General features: G+C 42.9%; 2 protein-coding genes across 7 annotated transcripts in view; both read right to left on the reverse strand.

Moving 5' to 3' along the window:
- Positions 1 to 12,573, reverse strand: part of LOC308594913 (uncharacterized protein C4orf51 homolog) — a 40,829-nt gene extending 28,256 nt beyond the window's left edge. For 3 of the 4 annotated variants that reach the window (XM_081208479.1, XM_081208478.1, XM_081208477.1), the window contains exons 1-5: positions 11,639 to 12,573; positions 6,343 to 6,419; positions 4,121 to 4,185; positions 1,158 to 1,242; positions 952 to 1,043 (exon numbers count right to left, since the gene is read on the reverse strand). In XM_081208479.1, coding sequence (XP_081064605.1) covers positions 952 to 1,043; positions 1,158 to 1,242; positions 4,121 to 4,185; positions 6,343 to 6,419; positions 11,639 to 11,877 — 558 coding nt within the window. In that variant the 5' untranslated portion in view covers positions 11,878 to 12,573. The remainder of the gene's footprint in view (positions 1 to 951; positions 1,044 to 1,157; positions 1,243 to 4,120; positions 4,186 to 6,342; positions 6,420 to 11,638) is intronic. The other variant, XM_081208476.1, reaches the window with a different exon arrangement.
- Positions 12,574 to 14,700: 2,127 nt separating this feature from the next.
- Positions 14,701 to 23,550, reverse strand: MMAA (metabolism of cobalamin associated A). Of its 3 annotated transcripts, none has more exons than XM_081208441.1 (7): positions 23,447 to 23,550; positions 20,745 to 21,213; positions 19,088 to 19,210; positions 18,300 to 18,470; positions 17,318 to 17,403; positions 15,907 to 16,056; positions 14,701 to 15,077 (listed from the first exon to the last, which is right to left on the reverse strand). In XM_081208441.1, exons 2-7 carry the CDS (start codon positions 21,175 to 21,177, stop codon positions 14,790 to 14,792), a joined length of 1,251 nt encoding a protein of 416 aa, XP_081064567.1. In that variant the 5' UTR covers positions 21,178 to 21,213; positions 23,447 to 23,550; the 3' UTR covers positions 14,701 to 14,789. The 3 variants fall into 3 exon arrangements, with proteins under 3 accessions (XP_081064567.1, XP_081064568.1, XP_081064566.1); XM_081208442.1 differs by lacking the exon at positions 23,447 to 23,550 and adding an exon at positions 23,295 to 23,415; XM_081208440.1 differs by lacking the exon at positions 23,447 to 23,550 and adding an exon at positions 21,914 to 23,270.
- Positions 23,551 to 23,598: the final 48 nt, after the last annotated feature.

Raw genomic sequence — 23,598 nt, forward strand, 5'->3', positions numbered from 1 at the left:
ATTCAATGGGGAGTGGTGCTGATTGTGCAAAGGCTGGAACTTATGCAGGCGCATGATCCCCTTATCAGCCCTTGTCAATGGTGGCTGGCTGTAGCAGTGTGCATTGCTTCTGTGCCTGCTGCCACCTTTTATCTCCTTGGGAGATGGATTCAGTAACAAAACACATAATACATGGCATTCATAGAGCACTTCAATTCCATTACTCCCACCATGTTAGGGTTTCTCTGGAAGATTATTTTATTATTATGGGGTGCGGGTGGCACTGTGGGTTAAATCACAGAGCCTAGGGCTTGCCAATCAGAAGGTCGGCGGTTTGAATCCCCGTGACGGGGTGAGCTCCCATTGTTCGGTCCCTGCTCCTGCCAACCTAGCAGTTCGAAAGCACGAAGTGCAAGTAGATAAATCGGTACCACTCCAGCGGGAAGGTAAACGGCGTTTCCGTGCACTGCTCTGGTTCACCAGAAGCAGCTCTGTCATGCTGGCCACATGACCCAGAAGCTGCTCCTTCGGCCAGTCATCCGCGAATGGACCTAATGGTCAGGGGTCCCTTTACTTTTTTTTATTATTATTTATTAACTACACTCTGAAGCTGCACTTGGTATACTTAAGTAAAGTTTCGACTGGCTTTGATGGTGATTAAAGCAAGGATGGCGAACCTTAGCCAGCCTCCATCTATCTGCCAGTAAGTGGCTGTCAGCTTCCTCCTCCTCAGTCTCAGTGTTGCCCCTTGTAGGAAGCAGGAAGGAGGATTGGAACAAAACTAGATTTGAATTGACTTTGCCTGTATAACTCCCTCTCGGCCTCGCTGATGTGGTCCAAAGGAACGCAGAGCAATACATTTGGCACCAGCTTGGCTGCAGGAGTTGCCTGAAGGAGGCATGCGAGGCGACATCCAACGGTCTTAGGGACTCCACTGGATACAATTCATAGCTTGCAAAGACCTGTACTTACCATTGAATCAGAACTCCCAGTAACAGGCCACCCAGTCAGAATATCCTGACTTGCAGTTGATGCCGTCCCCGTTTTTATTCCAGTTTGGTTCCCTATAATTAAGGGGGGGGGGATAAAAAGTAAAAGCAAAAGCTGGAAATTTTGCCATGGGAAAATGAAAAAAACAAACAAACCTTCCACCAATTAAAGGAATCTGGAGTGCTCACCGTTTACCCTGGGGTATTTCATCGCCTGCTGAATTTCATTCAGTGGTACTGCTGGTGATGGAATGATGACTGCATTATGATTCATCTGTATATATTTTTTTCAAAGGAATTGAACATAAGGTGATGAGATTGTAAAGTTGCATCAGTTATAAATAACACGCCTACCTATACATCTGGGTGCCCTCTTTGCCATTACTGTTTTGTTTGCCATGAATTGTATCCTGGACATCGGTGAGCTAGCAACATTTGGAGCCATTGGATAAATTCCAGGTGTTAAATTTCTAGAACGAGAGGCACCAGCACTTGAGCTTGGCTGGAAGTCACCATTTCTGACCTATCAGCTCTCCCAGTGGATGCTTGAGGTGGAGTGACAGGAAGCACTTACGGGAAGCACACTCTGTGCATGCTGAAGGCCACTCTCCTGGGTTACGTTCCGCATCCTGGAACTGAGCTCTGCCTCAACAGAAGCCCCGCAAACCTCACTTTCTAAAATGAACCACAATCCCATTATAGTTGAAGTTGAAATATTACGAGTTCTGAACAGAAACACATCCCATTGTTTCCACGCTCTGCTTCCTCCTCTCACATGGAGAAAACAGTAATTATTCTCCTGGCAGAAACACCCTCTCTGTTGTCAGAGCTTAATTTGAGAGATGGCTCACTAGAACTTGGTCCCAATATCAGCATGTTATGCCAGGATGCACATATACCTTCAGGGTATTTGTGATATAATTGCCCTCCATGTGGAAGGTGGTTTGCAGGGGCACTAAAGGGCAGGTCCCTGCCCCAGGGAGCTTGCAATCATACCAAACAGAGGTGAGGAACCTTTGGCTTGTTGGTTATTGTTGAACTGCAACTCCCATCACCCATCGAGGATTGCCAAGAGCCAGGGATGACGGGAGTTGTAGGCAGCAACATTTGAGAGGCGGGTAGGCTCCCCACACCTGCTCTAGAACATGTAAGAAGAGATGCTCTTGCATTTGCAGTGATGTGCCCAGCTTAAGGCACATTTTCCAGCCTCTTATTTCTGGGCACTGCTTCTTAATAGTACATGCAAATACAAGCCTCAAATCTCAGGATAATGGGTCTCCTCCTTTGCTCTATAGTAGTGCTAGACCCAATCCTGCAGCAGCAGAGTCTTCCCTGTAGGATGCAACAGAAGCATTGCAGCAAGAGAGAAAGCCTGCTTGCTTCTGTGAAGTGTTTGTGAGAGAGAGTGTGCATGCAAAGGAGAGATGTGTGCAGCCTAAGTGCTGGAAATGGGGTGTGCCCATTTGACCAAAGGATTTTTATTTTTAAAAAATATATATTAATAAACAAGAAGGCAATCTTCAAAATGGCAGGGCATTGCTGTAGGGGTTAATAAAATGAAATATAACTACCCAAAAATGAAAGGGTTGCAACAAACGTTTATGGATTAAAATTAGTAAGTAGCGCGGTGACCTTTATCAAACATGTGAAGTGGGAGGGGAAGGAACTGTGTGTTGTTATTAATGATGTCACAAGCACAATCCAGTAAATCACAGATGGGGAAACTGTAGCCTCACCCCACCAGCTATTATTGGACTCCAACTCCCACCAGCCACAGCCAGCATGGCCAATGGGCAGGAATGTTGGGAGTTGTAGTCCGGCAACATTTGGAGTGCCACAGGTTCCCTACCTCTTAAGTAGCCACTCAAACACTTCTACACCTATGTTTAACTACTGCTGGTGAGAGGAGGGTTAAAAGCTGGTTTGCCACTAAGAGAAAAGCAAGGGCAGAATAACATTTTCCACATTTCAAAAAATGCATCATGTGTTCAAGCAATTTAGACCATCCTGCAGGTGCCTGCAGATTTACACCAGCCTTTGCCAACTCCAGCTGTTTTTGGACTACAACTCCCATCAGCCTCAAGCAGCATGTGCCAGCTGAGGCTGATGGGAGTTGTAGTGCAAAAAGCTCATTTTGGCAACAGCTGCTTTACCTTGTCAAGTCAGTGCTCAACCGCCAAAGCCATACATTGCTAGGTCACTTTCACAACTACAGCAGAAGGAGCAGCATCTGTGAGCACATCCTCTTATAAAGCCGGCACCCAAAGATCCAAGACTTGGCCATGAAATAAGTGAAAATCTCACATAAACTGGAACACACACTGTCTTCATCACTCAATATTCCAATTCTTGCACCACTTTACTTTGAGGCCACTAGAGAATAAAAAGCCAGCCACATTTCAAGGGAATCCTGCTGGAGCCAATAGGATTATTCTGCGATACATGGCTGGAAGACTGCAGGCTCATTATTCTGCATTTTTGCTCGTCTCATCTATGCAATTTTCACTAGCTTCCCTGCTTCAGAATGCTCAGGTGTAGACAATGAGAGGCAAAGGGGGAAGAAAGAATTGCTATACTGGCCTTGCATGTCATGCCTTCCAACATGACAAGTCTTCATTGGGCAGTGGATCCACTTTTAAGGTTCAGGATGAAATTACACAACATAGGTGTGAATGTGCTTCCTCTTCTACCCCGGGGGTGGGGTGGGGGAGCTCCACGGAAATGTCTATTTGGGGAGAGAAGCTGTGGCAGGAGGAGGTACTCAATCTGTCTAACACCCAGTGCTTTCTTTCTAGAAAAACAGATGCCGGTACTCACCATGAATTTGTTGCAGTAAGTGCCACACTTTTTAACAACAACAACAACAACGAGAGAGAGATGCTGGTACTGCATATCCATGAGTACCCCCAGAAAGGGGAAAAAGCACTGCTAGCACCTATCACATTTCTTGCAATCCCCAGGGAATTCCAGCCTATTGTTGAAAGGAAAAAACCCAACCGCCCATATCTGGAACTCCTAATATCTGCTTTTCTCAAGAAGTGGCTTCATGCTGTGTGTATGTGTGCTCTTGTTCACATCCATTTGCACATAATGAGTAGTTGGTCCTCAGGCGACACATACACAAACACACAAATATCTAGTGCTCTACTCACTTGTTGGGAATGGTGTTTAAATTTCTTCCTATTACTTGAAGACTTTAAGAAACTTGGATGACAGCCTAGAGGGGACAAACAGGAAAAAGATTTTTCCCTCCACAGGGAATTTCCCTGAATCCATTTTTTTTTACAAATGACAAGGCATGACACAACTGCTTTTCATTCATAAGTGAAACATGCATAGAGTTAGATCAGATGCAAGCATAACCTGGATGGAAAAGTAATCTCAGTTATTGAATATTCTCAATTCTCTTCTCTAGATACCTGCTTTTGTCTACCTTGTGTAGAGTGGCCACTTATGCATTGCAAAAAAATAAAAGAAAATAAAAAGAAAATGTAGCACCAAGGGAAAAGAAAGAAGTGGATAGGTATTTGCATATGTTAATATATATGCACATGTATGAATAATTATTATAATTTAAACATAAATAGACCAAGATACAGAAGATATAGTCACATACATTACTATCAGATGAGCATGATAAAATGTACATCTGATTTTTCATAAGTCCTCTTTGTGGCAGAAATTAGGGGCAGGCAAGTCAGGTGAGCACCTGGAATGTCAAGATTGGTGATGCACTGAGCATAGAGGACAGTGGGCTCAGGGGATGCCTGTCTTGGGCTGTTTATTCTGATATCCCCTCAACAAGCTGTAGCAAAAGTGAGTACAGTTTGTTTTCCCTTATGAAGCTGGCAATTAACTTGTGCGGCCACTGCTGCATTAAAGTTCTTCTCTTTCTCTCGCATGCAGGGAAGTTTAGAACATCAGTCAGTGCGCATTCAAGAAACACCATCAGTGGGAATGATTATAATCAAATCTGTGCATATTATGTGCATTGTCTTATGCGACAGAGATAAATGTGTGGAAACTCCGCATCAAAATCATGTAACAGATAGAAGTTGAACAAATGGGGGAAAGTTTATCATCTGACCTCCAAAATCACCAAATTATCTATCCCTCCTAATTCGGCACTTGCCTTATTATCACTAGATTTGACCCCAAAATCCACCCCTAACTCTGAAGAATTAATTTCCTTCCTGTTCACAACAGCTAGACTAGTTATTGCCCAAGAATGGAAAGGAACATCTAATATACCCAATAGAGGCTTGGGTTAATAACATCTGGAGTATTACTCTATCAGAACGCCTCACAGACCATTGGCAACAAATCAAAGGCATCTCTGAAAAAGATACCTTTGATATACCGTAATCTGGTCTCCCTTTTTCTCTTTATTGAAGAAAAACAGGATGTTTTAATGCCATCATCAGGTGTCTGTGGAGGGGATATATTCATTGAAAATGTTGTGCTTGAACTTTTGAATAAATGTGTGTTTTTTAATTAAAAAAAAGACATCGAAGAATTGGAGGTCACCAAAGACCTCCCTTTGTCTAGGGCTGGCCTAGCCACTCTCTTCTACTTACAATCCCATATGAATAACAAGTAAGAGTGTCACCTCTAAATGCATCCTTGCAGTCAATAAATAGCTGGGTGTGCATCTGAGAGTTTCCAATCTCTGTTTAGCATGAATTTCAATGGGCAGCCTTGGATAAGAAACATTTCCTCAGTCTAATGTCCCTCACAAGGCTGTTGTGACGTGAGAGTGAAAACCTTCCATGTGCCGCACATTAATGCGACGGGGACAGATAGCTCTGTGAACAGAGCTTTCCAAGTTACTCAGCTGAATTAGATTCTGGCTGGTTTTGGAATGAGCATTGCTCTATGGCACCATCTAGAGGTTGCCTGCCAGCACAGCATACCACAGCTGCTGCCAGCTGTATACACTGCTATCCAACATATTTATACAGTGGTACCTCGGGTTAAGTACTTAATTTGTTCCGGAGGTCCGTTCTTAACCTGAAACTGTTCTTAACCTGAAGCACCACTTTAGCCTATGGGGGCCTCCTGCTGCCGCCGTGGCGCCAGAACCCGATTTCTGTTCTTATCCTGAAGCAAAGTTCTTAGCTCAAGGTACTATTTCTGGGTTAGCGTAGTGTGTAACCTGAAGCGTGTGTAACCTGAAGCGTATGTAACCCAAGGTACCACTGTATCTCCCTTCATATTTCTCTTATGTGTCCAGCTGTTTACAAAGACTTCTCTCACCCAGAAAGTTTCTTCTTGGTTTTCCCGGCTGCAGCGTGAATTGATGTTTTAAAGCCCGATTACAAAACCCCCCCTCATTTGCTACAAAATCATAGGAGTCACGCCTCTTTCTTTTTACCCTTCTCAGTTGTCACACCATGTTTAGGATTGCCGTAGTTTCCAGAAAGATAATGAAGCCGGTTTATCAAAAACACTCTGGAAAAAACACAAAAGGAGATATGAACTCATGTAGAAATTACTGGAAGGAAAAGTAAGAAGTGAACTCTACATAAGGGTTAGGCATTTGAGTACGATGTTTTTTATTAATTTTATCCAATTTATATTGTGTCCTTCCCCCTGAAGAAGCCGAGGGAGCCAATAATGAAACCATTCTAAAAAATGTTCTCTCAAGCAGAGATCTCAGGGTTGCCATGACCAGTGTCCTTCAAACCTTAAATGAATGGATAAACCAAAATATTTTTAAAATCCTCCTGAAAGTCAGTGATGAGGGAGACAGACATACCGGTACTTCACCAGGGATGGCAGTCCACAAATAGCCACCAAAAAGGCCTTGTCACAGGTCAACCGGTCAGCACGCCATGGACATACAGCCAAGAAGGCCTCACCTGCTGATCGTAGGGTCCGAGATAGCTGGTTTTGGGGGAAGGCATACTTTTAGGTACTCGGGTCCCAACAAGCTATTAAAGGCTTTATATACTAGTACTAGCACCATAAATTAGGCCCAGAAGCTCACTGACAGGGCCAAGGCAAGACATTTTGCTGCCTGAGGTAAAGTTGGAAATGACCCCAACAAATCAAGGTGTCTATAGTACCCAACACCAGCCAGGTTATTTTGGTACCTGAGGCAGAAAATCTCACCATGCAACTCTCCATACCCTGGAAGTAATTATATAATAATAGTAAATTATGTAGATACCTTTACATTTAGCAGCCCTTTCATGACACCCACGATCAGCTGCCTCACTTTGCCTAGTTATACGGCAGTTATAGCTACCTTACAGTTCATATCTGAAGGAGAACCTAAGCAAGTCACACTTTCTGAAACCCTACACACTCTGAAACACAGCCAGCCCTCAAAATTCAGACGTCTGTTAATTTTGCAATGCCGTTCTGCATGCAAACAATGTGTACACATATGATCATACACAATGTGCACACAAATGCCTTTATTACCGGAAATAACATACTGAAATACATTATATGAAGCAAAACTGTGTATATGAAATAAAACTGCATACAAAATTGTGATATTGGGAAGTATTGGCACTGATAGGCCTACAAATTGTCATGGGGATTTTTAAAAATTTGCAAACTGATGAGAAAATGTAGAGAACTGAGTTTAAGACTGGAAGAACAAGAAACCAAAATTGTCAGATTCACCCACTTACAGGCTGAAGGACAGATATAGGACACCACAGGATAACAGAGGCATTCACATCCTACTTTCTCTGCAAGAGTATTTCTTAACTTGTGAACAGGCAAGAGAACAGAACACTCCAGAACAGAGCAACAGCCCTGTTTGAATGACAGAAGAACCACATTGGAGGCTAAGCTGGAAGGAGGAAAATCCAGACTGACATCTGAAGGGCTTGAAAATACATAAAATCGCTAACCCTGAAGACATGATGGATTGGATAATGTGCAGTCTGGATGCTTGCCAGATCAATATTTAAAATGCAAGAAATGCTGTGAAGAGCTACAGCAACAGAAAAGGCATTACCATCAATTCAGAAGTAGTTTCACTCCCTCGCCTTTCCCACAAATTATGCCCAGCCAAGGAACATAATTTGCTGCTTGGAGTTCCCCCTGACCTGTGGAATGGTAGTATAATATCTGTTTGTCTGGCTATGAGTAATATTAATGGAGGGCTTCTAGAGGGTGGGCAAGGAGGGCAAGGTATATATGGAGTTCACCGCAGCTTGAGATACTTTTAACTAGTGCAGTAAACTACAAGGGGCAGGGCATCACTGCTGCTCCATTGCAGCAGTAACATCCATTCCTATTTATCTTAAAAGCTTATAGAGGCAGTTTATAGAGGAGCGGTGAATTCTGCACACACACACACACACACACACACACACACACACACTCTCCCTCTGGTCACACCCTTCCAATACAGGGGTTTTTCTTAGGTTTGGAAGGATCGGTATGGCTACAGTGCTGTGCCATCTCCCTGGAGAGGTCTGTGAAACTACTGTATAGTGTTCCAAAATTAAGGAAACTTAACTATGTACAACAGGAGTGTTTATAGTGGCAGACCCTCTCAGAGGTCCAGAGGCCAGGACCACTTCTGAAACCCCTGCGGCCGTAATAAAGGTAAAAAAAATGATAAGCACAGAGAAACAAAATAATGCACCCCAAAACAAGAGTGGTTTGTTTCTATATTCAGGTTGGATTATATTGTGCTTGGGGTCCCTTTCTACTCTACAATTCTATTATTAGACTGTCTCGCCAGAGTGGTGCATGCTTCATTTAACACCGGTCCTGAAAGATCTTCATTGGCTCCCAGTAGTTTCCGAGCACAGTTCAAAGTGCTGGTGCTGACCTTTAAAGCCCTAAACGGCCTCAGCCCAGTATACCTGAAGGAGCATCTCCACCCCCATCGTTCAGCCCAGACAGTGAGGTCCAGCACCAAAGGACTTCTGGCGGTTCCCTCACTGTGACATGTGAGGTTTCAGGGAACCAGGCACAGGGCCTTCTCGGTAGCGGCGCCCACCCTCTGGAACGCCCTCCCATCAGATGTCAAGGAAGTAAACAACTATCTGGCTTTTAGAAGGCATCTGAAGGCAGCCCTGTATCGGGAAATTTTTAATGCCTAATGTTCTACATCTTTTTATGTGCTGTAAGCCACCCAGAGTGGCTGGGGAAACCCAGCCGGATGGGTGGGGTATAAATATTATTATTATTATTATTATTATTATTATTATTATTATTATTATTATTATTATTATTTCTATGATCTGACTGGAGGTTCTACACCCCTGACTTCAAAACGTACATCACCTGGTTTCCTGACGTGTCAGATTGAAAGCTATTTAAAAAATTATCCCAAGCTATGGTGGTCTGTTGTTTGATCTGACCATGGTGCTCTTTCAGTTTGTAATTATTTGCCTTGCTTTGATCATTGTCATCTTTCTTTTACAATCAGGAGAGCCATTCTGAGAATTTCTAATGAAGAGAAGGATATCTAAATAAAACAAATGACTCTACACTGAAACAGTGGAATTGTACAGAAAGGGCAAATACCAAGTGACCAGCCCTCAGGAAGGTGCAGGGCTGTTATGGAGAACGTTCCTCACAGGAGCTGCCTCTCCTACATGACTCTCTTATACAAGCATTTCCAGAGCAGCATTGGATCCAGGCAGCTGCAGTGCCACACTCATAACATACGAATCAGGCCTGTTTTCTCCCTTGTGCCATTTCAGGATTTGCTAATGGTCTGTATGGGACAGAAGTTTAGCTTACAGGAACTATGATGCTATAGGCTGCCACAACTGAGACCCCAAGCTCATCTATGTGTCTGTTTAAACCGTATTTTCGCTGATGGGCACAACTCCTATTTTCTGATCTGTCATATAGCAAATATGAGCAGCTGTTTTTCATTATAAGATGAAATTTGGCATAAACAATGAGATCATTTTCTCCTTACTGACAGCATGTACATAAAATTTAAAAAACAACAACAACAACACACACACAGAATTAACTCTATTCTTACTAACAAGAAAGGATATCAAAGCACGACTCTTAAGCTGACCACCCAGGATCTTCCAAGATTTGAGGATTGCTTCACTGCTTGCTTATTTAAATATATTCCACAACTGCTAGATTTGTTATTATAAGCATAAGATGCACTGCAAGTTTTTCTACCATCTATCATTAACTATAAATGATGCACAAGATTTTCTCAAGGCCTTCTCATTATACAGTTGGTGCCATTCCATTAACCATCTCTTCCCGCATTACTACTTGCACACAATTACTTTAGACACAGGACCATAAGCAGCAAGTGAGAACCCTTTCAAATACTTACAGATTTTTGCAATGCACATGAATGCACATAATTCAAATCTGCAGAAAAAGCTCTTGCTGTTACCACCCTTGATTGGTGCTTTCTGCAGAGCGTCAAACTGGTTAGGCTTGATGGTCAGGCTTGGATAGTAGAATGAAGGACCACTAGCTAGTATGGGCACACTCAGGATGTGCATGCATGCTCTCTTGGTACTTAGTCAACAGAAGAGAATCAACAAATTAGAAGCTGGGGACAACCACAAAAGGAAACGCCTACTGGGATGAATGGGAGAGATTAAAGTTGCTTCTCAGATACAGATTCAAATGTTTGTGGGTCTATTCAAATGGGGAAAAGGTTGATTAACAGCCTAATAATTCTCAAATGGGGACAGGCCTGTTGTTTTTTTACCAAACCTGCTAATGTTCAGGATCTGGGATGAAAGCTTTCACATAATTCTTCAGTGCAAGATGAAAATTGGACAAAACAAAAATAGGATTTAGAAATAAAACTGCCACAGATCTCAGTGCTATCCCAGTGAATCTGAGAGCCTCGAATACAATCACTAGGTTGAAGAAAAACTATATTCTAGTGATATATGACAAACACAAACATTTTCAACAAATTAACAAGATCATGTGGCCAAGACAAATAAAATGCTGCCTTAAGCATCCATTTGAACACCAGCAAAAATTGACTCACTGACACCTAACAATATAACACTGACTCATAAACTTTCACCCGGTATTCTTAAGCCTCGAATGACAAATAAGACCTTGTTAGCTGTATGATGTTAATCCATATTTATCTCACTGACGTTAAATCGTTTTTGTGAGGTAATGCGCTTTGTATCTCAGCAACCAACCAGCTGTTTTTTAGGACGTGTATCTAAGAGTTCCATGTTTGCTTTCAGACAGCACTAATTGGATCCAGAGCTGTATAGCAAGGAGCACAAATTCAGGACAAACAAACAACCAAACATGTCAAAGGGAGGGATATCAAAGCCCAAGGTTAGTTGCTCATCCTTTCCACACCCTTCTAGATTTAGCTACCTGCCTGATGAGAGCATTTTTGCTTTTTTTACACACACAAAAAGCAGTTAGGCCCAACTTTTAGGGTGTCAAAGGCCAGTTTCATGACAGCCAGTTATCTGCAGTTTTGTGCAAAAAAATCTTTGGCTTGAAGTTTTACGGACGATCACTTTTACCAGTGCCAGTCCAAGACTTTTTTCGGCCTGAGTACCACCCCTTTAAAAGGGAACAAGTCCCATTCAACTTAGCAGGATTTACTTGTGAGTAGACAGGCAGAAGATGGCACTGTCAAGACGACGATTCCTGGTTTCATCATCTTCCCCCTGCCCTTTCTTCATGGGCCAGCTTTGACCTCCCTGTAAGAAAATGCTTACTCTGGAGGGTGAGGTTTGTGGATCCTGGTAGGAGAGGAGGGGGTGACGTGGCAATATGCGGAGCCATCCAGCTTTTTATTTCCATAAGCCCCAGAATAGGTGGTGGAGCAGCTGGCGTCTTCTTGCGTGTGCTGTTCCCAGGCTCGGCCTGCATGGCGTTTGATCTCTTCGAAAGCTTCAGAAGAAAGAGGGCTGAAGGGCAGCGTCAGCCCGGGAGCCAAGAACACATACTTGGCCATGTGGAGGCCTCCTTCAAAGCCAAACTGCAAGATTACGTAACTTTTAAGCAATTCTTTCTCCCTGCTGGTGTCAGTAACTTCACTTGCTTGTGTGGCCCGGCCTACTTACAGGAAGTAAGGGGGGGGGCGGGGAGAAAGGCCTTGCTCTTGTTCATAAAGGTTGCTAAGCAACAGGTCCTGGAATCAGAAGCATTGTGTACATCAGATAAAGAAAAAAAGGCAGAGGGGCAAAAGAGTTTCAAAGAATAACCGATATCCAGCACAGGCTTCAGAGAGCGTGTTGACCTGCTCACAAGGAGATGTGAATAGGATCGTGCTCCAAAGCCCACCATGTTCAATGGCGCTGTGGGTTTCTTTGTCGCTGACTCCCCATTTTACCACCTCCTCAGATATAGTGTCTTCCACTCCCAGCAGGTAGTTAATTTGGAGTTGCAACTGCTCCTAGCTCCCTACTCACTATCACCAGTTTGGATTGGGCTCCCCACTTTAGCCCCTAAGGCAGAAGCGGAGGAATGTCTGGCTTATGGGTTGGTTTGGGCCCACATCCTGCCATCCTGTCCCTGTCCCTTCTCACACAGCAACTAAGCATAGGGGGAACATTTCCCATTGGATAGCTGGCATAGCTCAGTTGATAGGAGCATGAGACTCTTAAGCTCAGGGTTGCAGGTTCGAGTTCCACGCTGGACTAGATGACCCTTGGGGAACCTTCCAGCTCTATGATAACAGTAAAAGGTAAAGGTAAAGGGACCCCTGACCATTAGGTCCAGTTGCGACCGACTCTGGGGTTGCGGCGCTCATCTCACTTTATTGGCTGAGGGAGCCGGCGTACAGCTTCCGGGTCATATGGCCAGCATGACTAAGCCGCTTGTGGCGAACCAGTGCAGCGCACGGAAACGCCGTTTACCTTCCCACTGGAGTGGTACCTATTTATCTACTTGCACTTTGACATGCTTTCGAACTGCTAGGTGGGCAGGAGCAGGGACCGAGCAATGACTGAGCTCACCCCATGCGGGGATCGAACCGTTGACCTTCTGATCGGCAGGTTCTAGGCTCTGTGGTTTAACAGTAGCAGCTTCCAATTTGCTGGAGGTTTTATTTTCCCAGCAGCTGTGGAAAAATATGATGAATGAATACTCCTTTTTGCTGTGTGGGATGTTGGAGGGGTTAGAGGGAGTATGTGTGAGAGAAAGTGGGGGGCGGGGAGGGAGCACGTGTGAAAGATAAAAAGTGTTTGGTGGTGATGATTTTGACGCCATCACCATCCCTAGTCTTCCTTCCCTCCACCAAATAGCGGCTTCTCAGACACTGGATTAAAGACACCACACAACTTTGGTTTTACTAAACCATCCTTTTCCATCCAGTCCCAAAAGGAAAGAAAAAATGGGTTGCTTTTCAACAGATATTATCTGGTTACGTTTTCACAAAAGTGTTCTACTGTACCACTACTGTAAAAAAATAAAAATAAACGAACCAAACATTTAATAATATGGTTGTGTTTTTTGGGGTTTTTTGGGAATGGCCTTGTTTACTTTAGTACAGCATGGAAAACAAGAGTACAAAATGAAAATAAACACGCAAAGCAAGATGGGAGGTGAAAGAACACGAGCAAAGGATTAGAAAGGAAGAGAGTGTATGTGGCAGCACTACAGAAATAAGGAAGCAATACGCAGGACGGCTAGACGTATTAAAGGCTACCCCAGCTTGTGTTACAGGAAGTAATGGATTTAGAAAGGTCCAGTGTAGATTAGATATAGCCGGGCGTGGAGGGAGAGGAACTTCCTTATAAGAGCAACACTGACAATATAACAGCCAAACAATGGATCGTTCAAGCTCCTGAACTTGAAGGAGAAAAATGAGTTTTTATGTATGCAGTGCAGTAGCTAGCAGTTAACTATCAGGAAAATCATGTGCTTTAGAGCTTGTTATTTTATCCCAGTTGAAGCTCATCACTAGCTTGCATTGTTTGAGGTTCTTCTCCATGGTCTTTGTACTAAGTCTCCTTTTTTATAACTAATCTGAGGCACTGAAGCCTTGATCCTTGGCACTAAAATACATCAGCAGGAACAAGAGTAATACTAGCCTGAAGAATCAGGGTCAGCATGCATGCAGCATAAGTAGATTGATCTTATGCATGCTTACTCCACAGGAGCAACCTTTGCTATAAGTGAGGCACGTTCTCAAATATACAGGTATAGGATTGCAACCTAAGCATGAATGAAGACCCACATGTTCACCCTCATGACACAAATGGACCCTGTGCATGCCATCTGGGGCAGAAGGAATTGAGGTTCATGGGTTTGCAACACACTGGTGCAACGGTAGTTATGCGTCATCATGCTGCTGTAACAGATCTTGGGGTGAAACTCAAGGACTAACATGGTTGTACAATAAGTTGGCTTGCAAAAAGCATTATGTCCCTGTTATGCACACAAAGATTCGCCATCCTCTTTTAATCCCTATTATCTCTGAGTTGCTGTATAAACAGAATTAAGGACTTCTAAATTAAACTTATTAAAAATTATCCAATGTCTAATTCACACTTACCCTTTTAATGATACATTGTAATTAATAAAGTTCAAGCAGTTGGAAGTTTCGACCAATGAAGATGATTGGGCAAGTGCTGATAACTGAGGCAAATATTAAAACATGACTGTATTCACTGCTGATATTCTCTCTAGCATCCCCTGCAGATTAGAAATAAATTTGAACTAACAGTAAAGCACTTGTGTACCATTACAACTGCATACCTTTAAACATGCTGTAAATAAAAAGGATCGACATCCATTTACAGAACATTTTTGTTACCAGGTAAAAGTGTGCAGATTCACTGAAGTAGAACATTTTATGCCTTAGGAAACTGTTTGTAATGTACAGGTAATTGGTGAAAATCAGGTCATGCACAAAGGTGAATGTTAAGATCTTTCTTTAAAAGCTTTGAGCAATAGGTCTGCAGCCAGCCCTGGAGAGAGAATTCCACTGACAACCTTTTCTTCCAGAAGTGGAATCTGATCTCTCACTGCCAAGTGACTCCGGAAATGATCCAGCATGCTTTCTTGGATTACATTCCACATCCACACTTTTTGCTGTCTCCTTCGTTTGGTCATCAACTCGCTGCTTGTAAGCATGAGGTCTCGGAATTCTGTCATCTTATCCCATATGTCAGAGATGCCTTCTCCAGTTTTGGCAGAGATTCGTATTACCTATCGGATTGAGAACGTTTTTTTCAAGATGCAGGACAAATTAAGGCTATTAGTATTGACCTAAACATGAGTTCTTAGTAACTTATATTCTATAAAACCAGATTCAAACCGCAACAGGCAAGAGCTGCCTTTAAACAAAGAACCTGAAAATCCAAAACTGAATGCTGTACATCTAAGCAAGTTTTTATTCTAAGGAACTAATCTTGGGCAGGCCAATGTAGACAAGCTAGTTAACCGATAAAGTAGCTTTGTATGGTCCAACACTAAGAAGGTTATGAGCTACTTTTGGATCCAAAACAGGGCTTTAAAGGTCAGCACCAACACTTTGAATTGTGCTTGGAAATGTACTAAGAGCCAATGGAGATCTTTTAGGACCGGTGTTATATGGTCCCGGTGGCCGCTCCCAGTCACCAGTCTAGCTGCCACATTCTGGATTAGTTGTAGTTTCCGAGTAACTTTCAAAGACAACTTATCCCTTTGTCTTTTGAAGTAACCTTTCACAAAGCACATCTCCCAAAACTGAACCTTTGAGGGCTCAACTTTCTACATCCCTTCATTGTGAGAATTGTCCTCTGTTCCTGCTCTCTGCTTCTGCTACCTTAGCCAGTTCCTGATGAACAGAAGAACCTCTTACTGCATGACTGCTAAGCTTACACAGGTGCCTTTGCTGCAGTACCAAATGTGGAAGAAAACTTTGGTACTTGAAGAACCAGGCAGTTTAAGCTAGTACTGTGCCTAGTGTAGTAATTTCTACAGCATTATCTTTCCTCACCTGTGTCTCGTATTTTTTCCTGGCTGAAGGGGAAAGGATTATTTTGGATGTACCAACCTTTGGGCTCCAAACCTTTGAGCGCTTACGGAGTAATTTCAGAGCACTGACGTATTCTGCTTGAATTCTCCGTGCCGGTACAACTAGATCTCCATCAGCTTTGGTTACAGCAACAAGATCAGCCATCTCAATTATACCTCGCTTGATACCCTGAACAGAACAAAAAAAGAAAGTAACAGAAATCTCAGAGACACTGTCTATAACCAATTAATATCTCCCTCAAATACCCAAAGATCATTTTTAAAACAGAACAACTAGACTTTTAATTGCCATTTCCAGTAACACCCTGAGGACTAGATAAATGAAGAGGGGCAGAAAGAGCCTTCACAAGCTCTTAAAAGGATTCCCTGATTGTTTAGACCACTAAGTTCACATGTCTAATATGAAACATTCACACATTCAGGTGTATATAAAGATCTGATGGTAAAAGAATTAATTCTAATGCATGCTAGCAAAGGTTTCCAAAAGCAGAAGTAGAGTTATCATTTTAAAGCCATTATAGGATTTCAACCTTGCCAGACAGAAATAGCTCTTTCCCCCCCCCCAAAAGATATTTATTAAAGTTTTTTTAAAATATAACAATGAAAAAAATAAAAAATAAAAAGAAACAAAATACAAAATACAACATAAAAACAGTTAAAAAACAAATAATTTTCCATACCATATCTTCCTTACGCTTATTTCCCCAGACCTCCTCATACCTCCCTTCTTTGTATTCCACTTCAATTTGTTAGTTCAGCAAATCCTTACCATTAAACTTTTACCCATTTATAAACCTTTTTTTTCGTATCTCCTAAAGCATTACAGCTGGAAACCCCTTAGTTTCTATCCAACATCCTTCTAACTCCAGACAGAAATAGCTCTTAGCCCGAGTTGCACTCCTATAAAATGAGATCAAGAGTTTCATGTCTTTGCAGGTTTATTCAGAGGACAAGCAAAATAAAATTGGAAAGCACTCTGTCTCCTAAGCATACACAAAAGCATTACAGTGGTACCTCAGATTAAGAACTTAATTCATTCTGGAGGTCCGTTCTTAACCTGAAACTCTTCTTAACCTGAGGTACCACTTTAGCTAATGAGGCCTCCTGCTGCTGCTGCACCGCCACCGTGAGATTTCTGTTCTCATCCTGAAGCAAAGTTCTTAACCCAAGGGACTATTTCTGGGTTAACAGAGTCTGTAACTTGAAGCGTCTGTAACCTGAGGTACCACTGTAATAAAAATAATGAACTATTGCCCATTTGTATTATGACAGCTTTTTAGGAGGCGTAAGGATTGCTAGCAAAAACCAGCAATGTCAAAATTCAAAAATGTTTTGTTGCTCAGTTCTGGTAGCTCAGAATGACTCAGGAAGACCTCCTACAGTTATGGTTTATATAAAGTTCAGACTTCTGCCAAATGTAGCATTATTACCTGCAGCTCGTCACCTCCTGCTGGTGGCAGTAGCAATACAAACATATCAACCATATCAGCAACAGCAAACTCCGACTGACCCACACCTGAGGATCAAGAGCAGAAATTGACCAGTCACTTTGGAGATACAATGACAAATAATAATAATAATAATAATACTACCAGGGTACGACACTACCAGAGGATGGAAGGAGGGAACCTGAGAGACAACTGAGGCTTATGAGAGTAGCAGTAAAACAAATGTTTGCATGCACATCCTAAAAGTTCAAGCAAATTAAGGAATGGGAATAAGTCAATCCACATTATGGAGCTGAGCCGTATTAAATCCCTTCTTGCCTAGGCAGAGTAATTATCGTCCCCTGGGGGATATTCTTCCTGAAGAGTTGTACATATAGGCTCAGTTGCACTGCACTGTATTGATGGAGCACCATGGCTGCAGTTTTTCTAGCAATATTTTATCAAAGGAGTGAGGAACCTCTGACCCACATGCCTAATTAGGCCTGCCAGGCCTCCCCATTTGCCCTCCAAGGCAGTTTCAGCCAAGCCACACTGACCTGCCCTACACCTGACACAATATACGACGTTAGGTGTGAGGCAGGTAAGAGTGGGGTTGGATAAAAGGGGGCTTGCAGGGACTGCTAATCAGTGGTACCTGAAAAGCCCTTTGCGCAGCTTTTCTCAAGTGCCAACTATCAGCTGATTATCAGCTGGTGCTTGAAATGATCACCTGATGACATTGCGATACCACCCAGTTGTCAAAATTGGCCTGCAATGTGTGAAGATGAGGATATGACCCACTGACCAGATTCAGTTCCCCACTCATTTTATCACAAAGTAGCACTGATTCCGCTGCACCTACGACTTGGGTTGTCTCTCTCTTCTTGGCTCAGCAGGCCACAATGCAAAGCAGAACTACCGAGCTGTGTCACCATGGAAGAAGCCATGCTGCAGGCTGCATAGAATGGAATGACATTTCACTGACCTACTGTTTCTACAAGAACTATGTCATAGCCGCCTCCTTCACACAGCAGAATGGCTTCATTTGTGGTCCGCGTTACACCTCCTAGCGTTCCTCTGGTTGGAGAGGGCCTGATGTAAGCATTCATATCTCTCGACAACTCGGTCATTCTCGTCTTATCACCCAAGAGTGAGCCTGAAGCAGTGAACAAAAGAAAGAAAAGGGGGGGAAGAGTTTCATAACAGTCTAGCCATTCAAAACCTTTACCCATGTCTCCATTAATGCAGACTTATTCTTTGATGAGAACTAGGCTGCAGAGAACAGTCCTTCAAAGAGAACTATTGTGTGCCAAGTTCCTCCACCCAGTTTTGGGTGATTCCCCCCACCCCACCCCGGGCCCTTGTACCACATTGCAGACTGTCCACAAAGCGCCCCCACCCCTCCAGCCCTACTTTTTCAGGAGAGCAGGAAGCTGCAGGGGGGAGTGATTGCAAAGTTTTCTTCTGTTAACTTCCTTCCGTTCATGGTCTTTAGAATAAAAGCCAGCATCCATAATACTATCAATTAATCTTATGTCTGCTTTCCACCTTTGTTACGACTGTTGCTGAGCTTTCAAGATGAGGCAAGTCACATAATTAAAGAACAGCCAGTAACTGACAGAGCGAAACCAACCCACTCAGATGTAAAGCCCCACCATTTTCCATAGCACTTTCTCCCAGGTAAGCCTACACAGGCTTGCAGCCCAATCTATGTCCCTACAACTGGCAAGGAAAGAGGCATGAGAGATAAGTAATGCATTCACACATACTCACCACCACTGGTGCTAGAAGATGGGTCCACTGCCAAGACAGACACTTTGTGTCCTCTTTCAGTGAGCATTTTCCCAAAGCATTCAATAAATGTTGATTTCCCAGCACCAGGAGGTCCAGACAATCCTAAGTCGGAATATAAAGATCCTTTGTTCTAACATGCAATCACAACTCTGAGTGCAAGTCTGTCTCCTTACTATGAAAATGGCCTAATAATAATAATAATAATTTATTATTTATACCCTGCCCATCTAGCTAGGTTTCCCCAGCCACTCTGGGCAGCTCCCAACAGATGAAAAACAGAATAAAACTTCAAATATTAAAAACTTCTCTAAATAGGCCTGCCTTCAGATGATAGTTGTTTATTTCCTTGCCATCTGATGGGAGGGCATTCCACAGGGCGGGCGCCACCACCGAGAAGGCCCTCTACCTGGTTCCCTGTAACCTCACTTCTCGCAGTGAGGGAACTGCCAGAAGGCCCTTGGAGCTGGACCTCGGTGTCCAGGCAGAACGTTGGGGGTGCAGACACACCTCTAGGTATACTGGACCGAGGTCATTTAGGGCTTTAAAGGTCAGCACCAACACTTTGAAGTGTTATATGGTCTCGGCAGCCACTCCCATTCACCAGTCTAGCTGCCGCATTCTGGATTAGTTGTAGTTTCCGGGTCACAATGCTTTTTTGGTGAGGACCTCCTGGAGGGACCACCAGTGCTTACAGAGCTTCAGTAGGCAATGAGCAAGGGAGGAGTCTTCACTGTGGTGGCACCTCCTTCCCTCAAACTTAGGCAGACACCATTATTGTTGAGACATTGGCAACTCCTGAGGCTTCTATTGACATCTTATTCCAGTATAGGATTTACTTTATTCATTTCCAGTTTCAGTTGCATGTAGCTTGTATTGTATTGCATTATGCTTTTATTATTGTACTTGACTTTTAAAAATTTTGTACACCACGTTGAGACTGATGTGAAAGGTAGTATAAGAATGTCCCAACACATAAAATAAAAATCCTGAAAAGAAACCTTCCTAAACCCAGATAATGTACCAGATAGATACCAATAATCTCTGCTTCACTCTTAATTCTTAACCACAACTCTTCCCTCCAAAGTTGTAAATTTTCTCATAATTTTGTTATTGGACAACATACATGTCATGGTTCGCTTTTTAAAGAAAATTCACATTCCACATGGTAACTTCCATCTCTAGAATGAATCACTTAACTCTTCCCATAGCAGCCCACCTTCTGATTTGTTGACTATTTTTCCTAACCTACAAGAAAGGAATGTCATATACAAGCATGTTTCATACTGGTTAAGTAAATTATTTTGCTCCAATTAAAAACAACAGCTGATGCACTGTGCTGGCAGAATATTAATAAGAAAATGAGACAGTTCATAGGGAGCAATTTTAGTGGCACGTTAAAAGTAATGGGACTTTGGGGATGACATTCACTGAACTAAACATATTCCATAGGGGACAAGCATTATAACAGAGGCATTCAGCAATGCATAGTTAGTGTGACATATCACAACCAATCATAAGCTAATAGGTTACAATTCCTTTTTAGAATTAATTAAACTGTATTTCTTTAACAACTGACAAGTGAAGACACATTAAATCATCAAAACAGCAATAACTGCACAAACAAAAGAGAACTGACCCACTCTAAAGGCTAGTGGCTTTCCTTTATTTAACTGCTCTTGTTCTCTGTGGTAGGATAGTACCTTCTGAAGGAGCACCTGTGCAATCTCCTTCTTCCTGCTGTGTGTGGATTCTACGAGAGTAATGGCTTCTGCCAGGCAGGCCCTGTGTCCTTGAATTAATCCATTGTACAATTTGTCTAGAAGTCTCTGTTCCTGGTCAGAGAGCTCTCGTGTCTGATGTTCCAACACTGCTGGATAACAGAGTCCAGTGTTCAAGCCCTTTGAAGATATCATCCTCCTTGAACAACACTGTTGTAATGAATTCAGCTGTTGGACACATGAAAAAGCAGATCCAGGGCTGGACCTCCAGCAGAAACCGTCAAAACTATTAGGAAACCTTCTCTGAAAAAAACAGAGTGGAAATCGCAGCAGCAGTGATGATCCATTCATTTTGTCTTGATTCAGAGAAATCCGTTTTTTGGAAGCCTAATAGGAGAAGAAAAATGCTTGGTACTTCCACATTTTTAAAGGCCTCATGAAGTGTATTTGAAGCAGCGAAGAGGTACATAGGGAAAGGGTTCGACACCCCCTTGGCTTCTAACTCTACATAATATACTCAGACCCTTAAAGAAAACAAATATCAGGAAAACCTTAGTGGCAGAGATTTCAATTTTATAACAGTCTTGCCTGGCAGCCATAGGTGAGAAGGAGTGTGCAGAATCGCATGCAGGCAATAATAATAATAATAATAATAATAATAATAATAATAATAATAATAATTTATTATTTATACCCCGCCCATCTGGCTGGGTTTCCCCAGCCACTCTGGGCGGCTTCCACAGAGACCAAAAATACACTAAAATGTCACACATTAAAAACTTCCCTGAACAGGGCTGCCTTAAGATGTCTTCTGAATGTCAGGTAGTTGTTTATCGCTTTGACATCTGATGGGAGGGCGTTCCACAGGCAGGTGCCACTACCAAGAAGGCCCTCTGCCTGGTTCCCTGTAGCTGGCAAGTGGGTGGGCTGGCAGAAGAGTACTCTGTCCCTTCTCTGTGCCCAGCAAACACAGTAGGCTGCTAGAGGAGAGAATGAGTTCACCTTCCTCTTATGCCAGCCCCCAGTAGGCTAGCAATTTTTAAGTTTATTTACTAGGCTGTTTTATAATGGTTAAGTTTTTACTTACAATTTCTACGAACCTAATACACACTCTGTGAACTTCGCCTCCCCACATCCAGCACTTACTCTCAACCTGCAGATTTTCCAAATCATACAGACAAATTTTCCCTCAGTTACCGAACTACTAGCAACTGAGAACAAAACTAAATGAAACCTGGTTCTCTAAACTGAACATAAGCAAACAAAACAAAAATTGCAGAATGGTAGGAAATGACAAATTACGGCAAGTTCTCCACAACATTCCCTGGTAAAGGAACCACAGGTTATTGCCCCTGTTGAGGTGAACTTTAAACTGAAAGTTAATGTACTCTCCATTTGAACAACTCTAACACTCTGGTTGGCCACTCTGAGAAACAGGATACTCAATTAGAGAGGCCTTTAGTCTGATTCAGAAGGGCACTTTATGCTCTCAGAATGACCAACCTGCACACCCATGTTATCTGAACTTAATGGATGCTTCCTATTACATTGTGATATTTGAATTTCTACAGTAAAACAGCACTCTTGTGTACACAGAGGGCTCTCTTCCATATTCAGGTATTGTGGGTGTATTAGTCCCACCTTCCTACTCCTATTGATTCTCATATTCCAATGTAGTACTGTAATAGTACAGTAATTCTTTTTATTTACCACTCAGAAAATGTTTTAGGTCAAAATGCTTACTTGGAAGTAAGCTCTACTGAAATCAAGGGAACATTGCTGAATGAAATCAAGGGAACATTGCTGAATCAACACTTATCAGAATTCTAAAACAGACTAAACATTCTAACATACGCAGACACTTATCTTATATTACAAGGCAATCTGACGCACAACACTGACGGTGGTAATTATTTTTTTGAAAGAAAAGTACAGATTAGTAAGGGCTTTATCAGTTAACCACACTTCTATCCGGCAACACAGACAACTTATACTTTCTTCTATAACCTACTGTGAGAGATAAAACCAACAGTAGACTAAAATCCACATTTAAGCATTCCAGTTAAATGATATGCTGCCTTCTGAAGTGAAGGAGCCGAGTGACCTTTTAAAAAAACAAACAAAACCTAGGCCCCAAGTAACATTGTTGCAGTCCAGCAATATTATAGTTTAATTCTCCGGGGGGGGGGGTTGAGAGGAGGGGAGGAGACCCTCTCTCATATATGTTCTCCCAAATTATGTCACGCTGAACACTTAAATACAGATAACTGGTAATTTATAGCTGCATACACTTCCAGCAGCACAACCCTTGTCATGTTTATTTGGGCTCCCGTGGGGCTTAACCCCCAGGTAAGTGTGCACAGGGTCGCCTCTCAAACCACTGCAAAACCTGTACCCCCCGCCATCCTGCACTGGTTTTATTGCTACCTAAGATGGTTTGCGTTTAAGCACCGTGAAAGGACAGAGACCTGTTTCTAAATAGGCAACGCAAATGCAACGCCGCCGGGGTCCACCAAACTGGCGGTCCACGAAACCCAGGCGGACGCGGGTCGACTAGCAAAGACGCGCCCCGCCCCCCCCGCCCGCACCACAACAAGGAAATGACCCCGCTGCTCCGAACCTTTTCACATCCGGGATACGCCAGAGGACGCAAAGCAGCACGCAACTTGAACCGCAACCTCCTCTAGCCTTGACCCCGCCCTGCCCAGCTGCTCCGTGACTATGTCTGCCAACTGCGCCTGCGTAGAAACCGGGCAGCTGCGGGGGCGTTGC

Source organism: Podarcis bocagei (assembly GCF_964188305.1).
Source record: "Podarcis bocagei genome assembly, chromosome: 9".
Classification (NCBI taxonomy): Eukaryota; Metazoa; Chordata; class Lepidosauria; order Squamata; family Lacertidae; genus Podarcis; species Podarcis bocagei.

Bases quoted from the DNA above. Each gene is read 5' to 3' on its own strand.
- MMAA (XM_081208440.1), bottom strand. From the start codon at position 21,961: ATGTGGGGAGGCGAAGTTCACAGAGTGTGTATTAGGTTCGTAGAAATT. The intron at 19,211-20,744 runs GTCAGTTCTCTT...ATTCCGACTTAG, and splicing joins GCCACTAGCCTTTAGAGTGG to GATTGTCTGGACCTCCTGGT. The intron at 18,471-19,087 runs GTGAGTATGTGT...TCACTGCTTCAG, and splicing joins ATCTTCTAGCACCAGTGGTG to GCTCACTCTTGGGTGATAAG.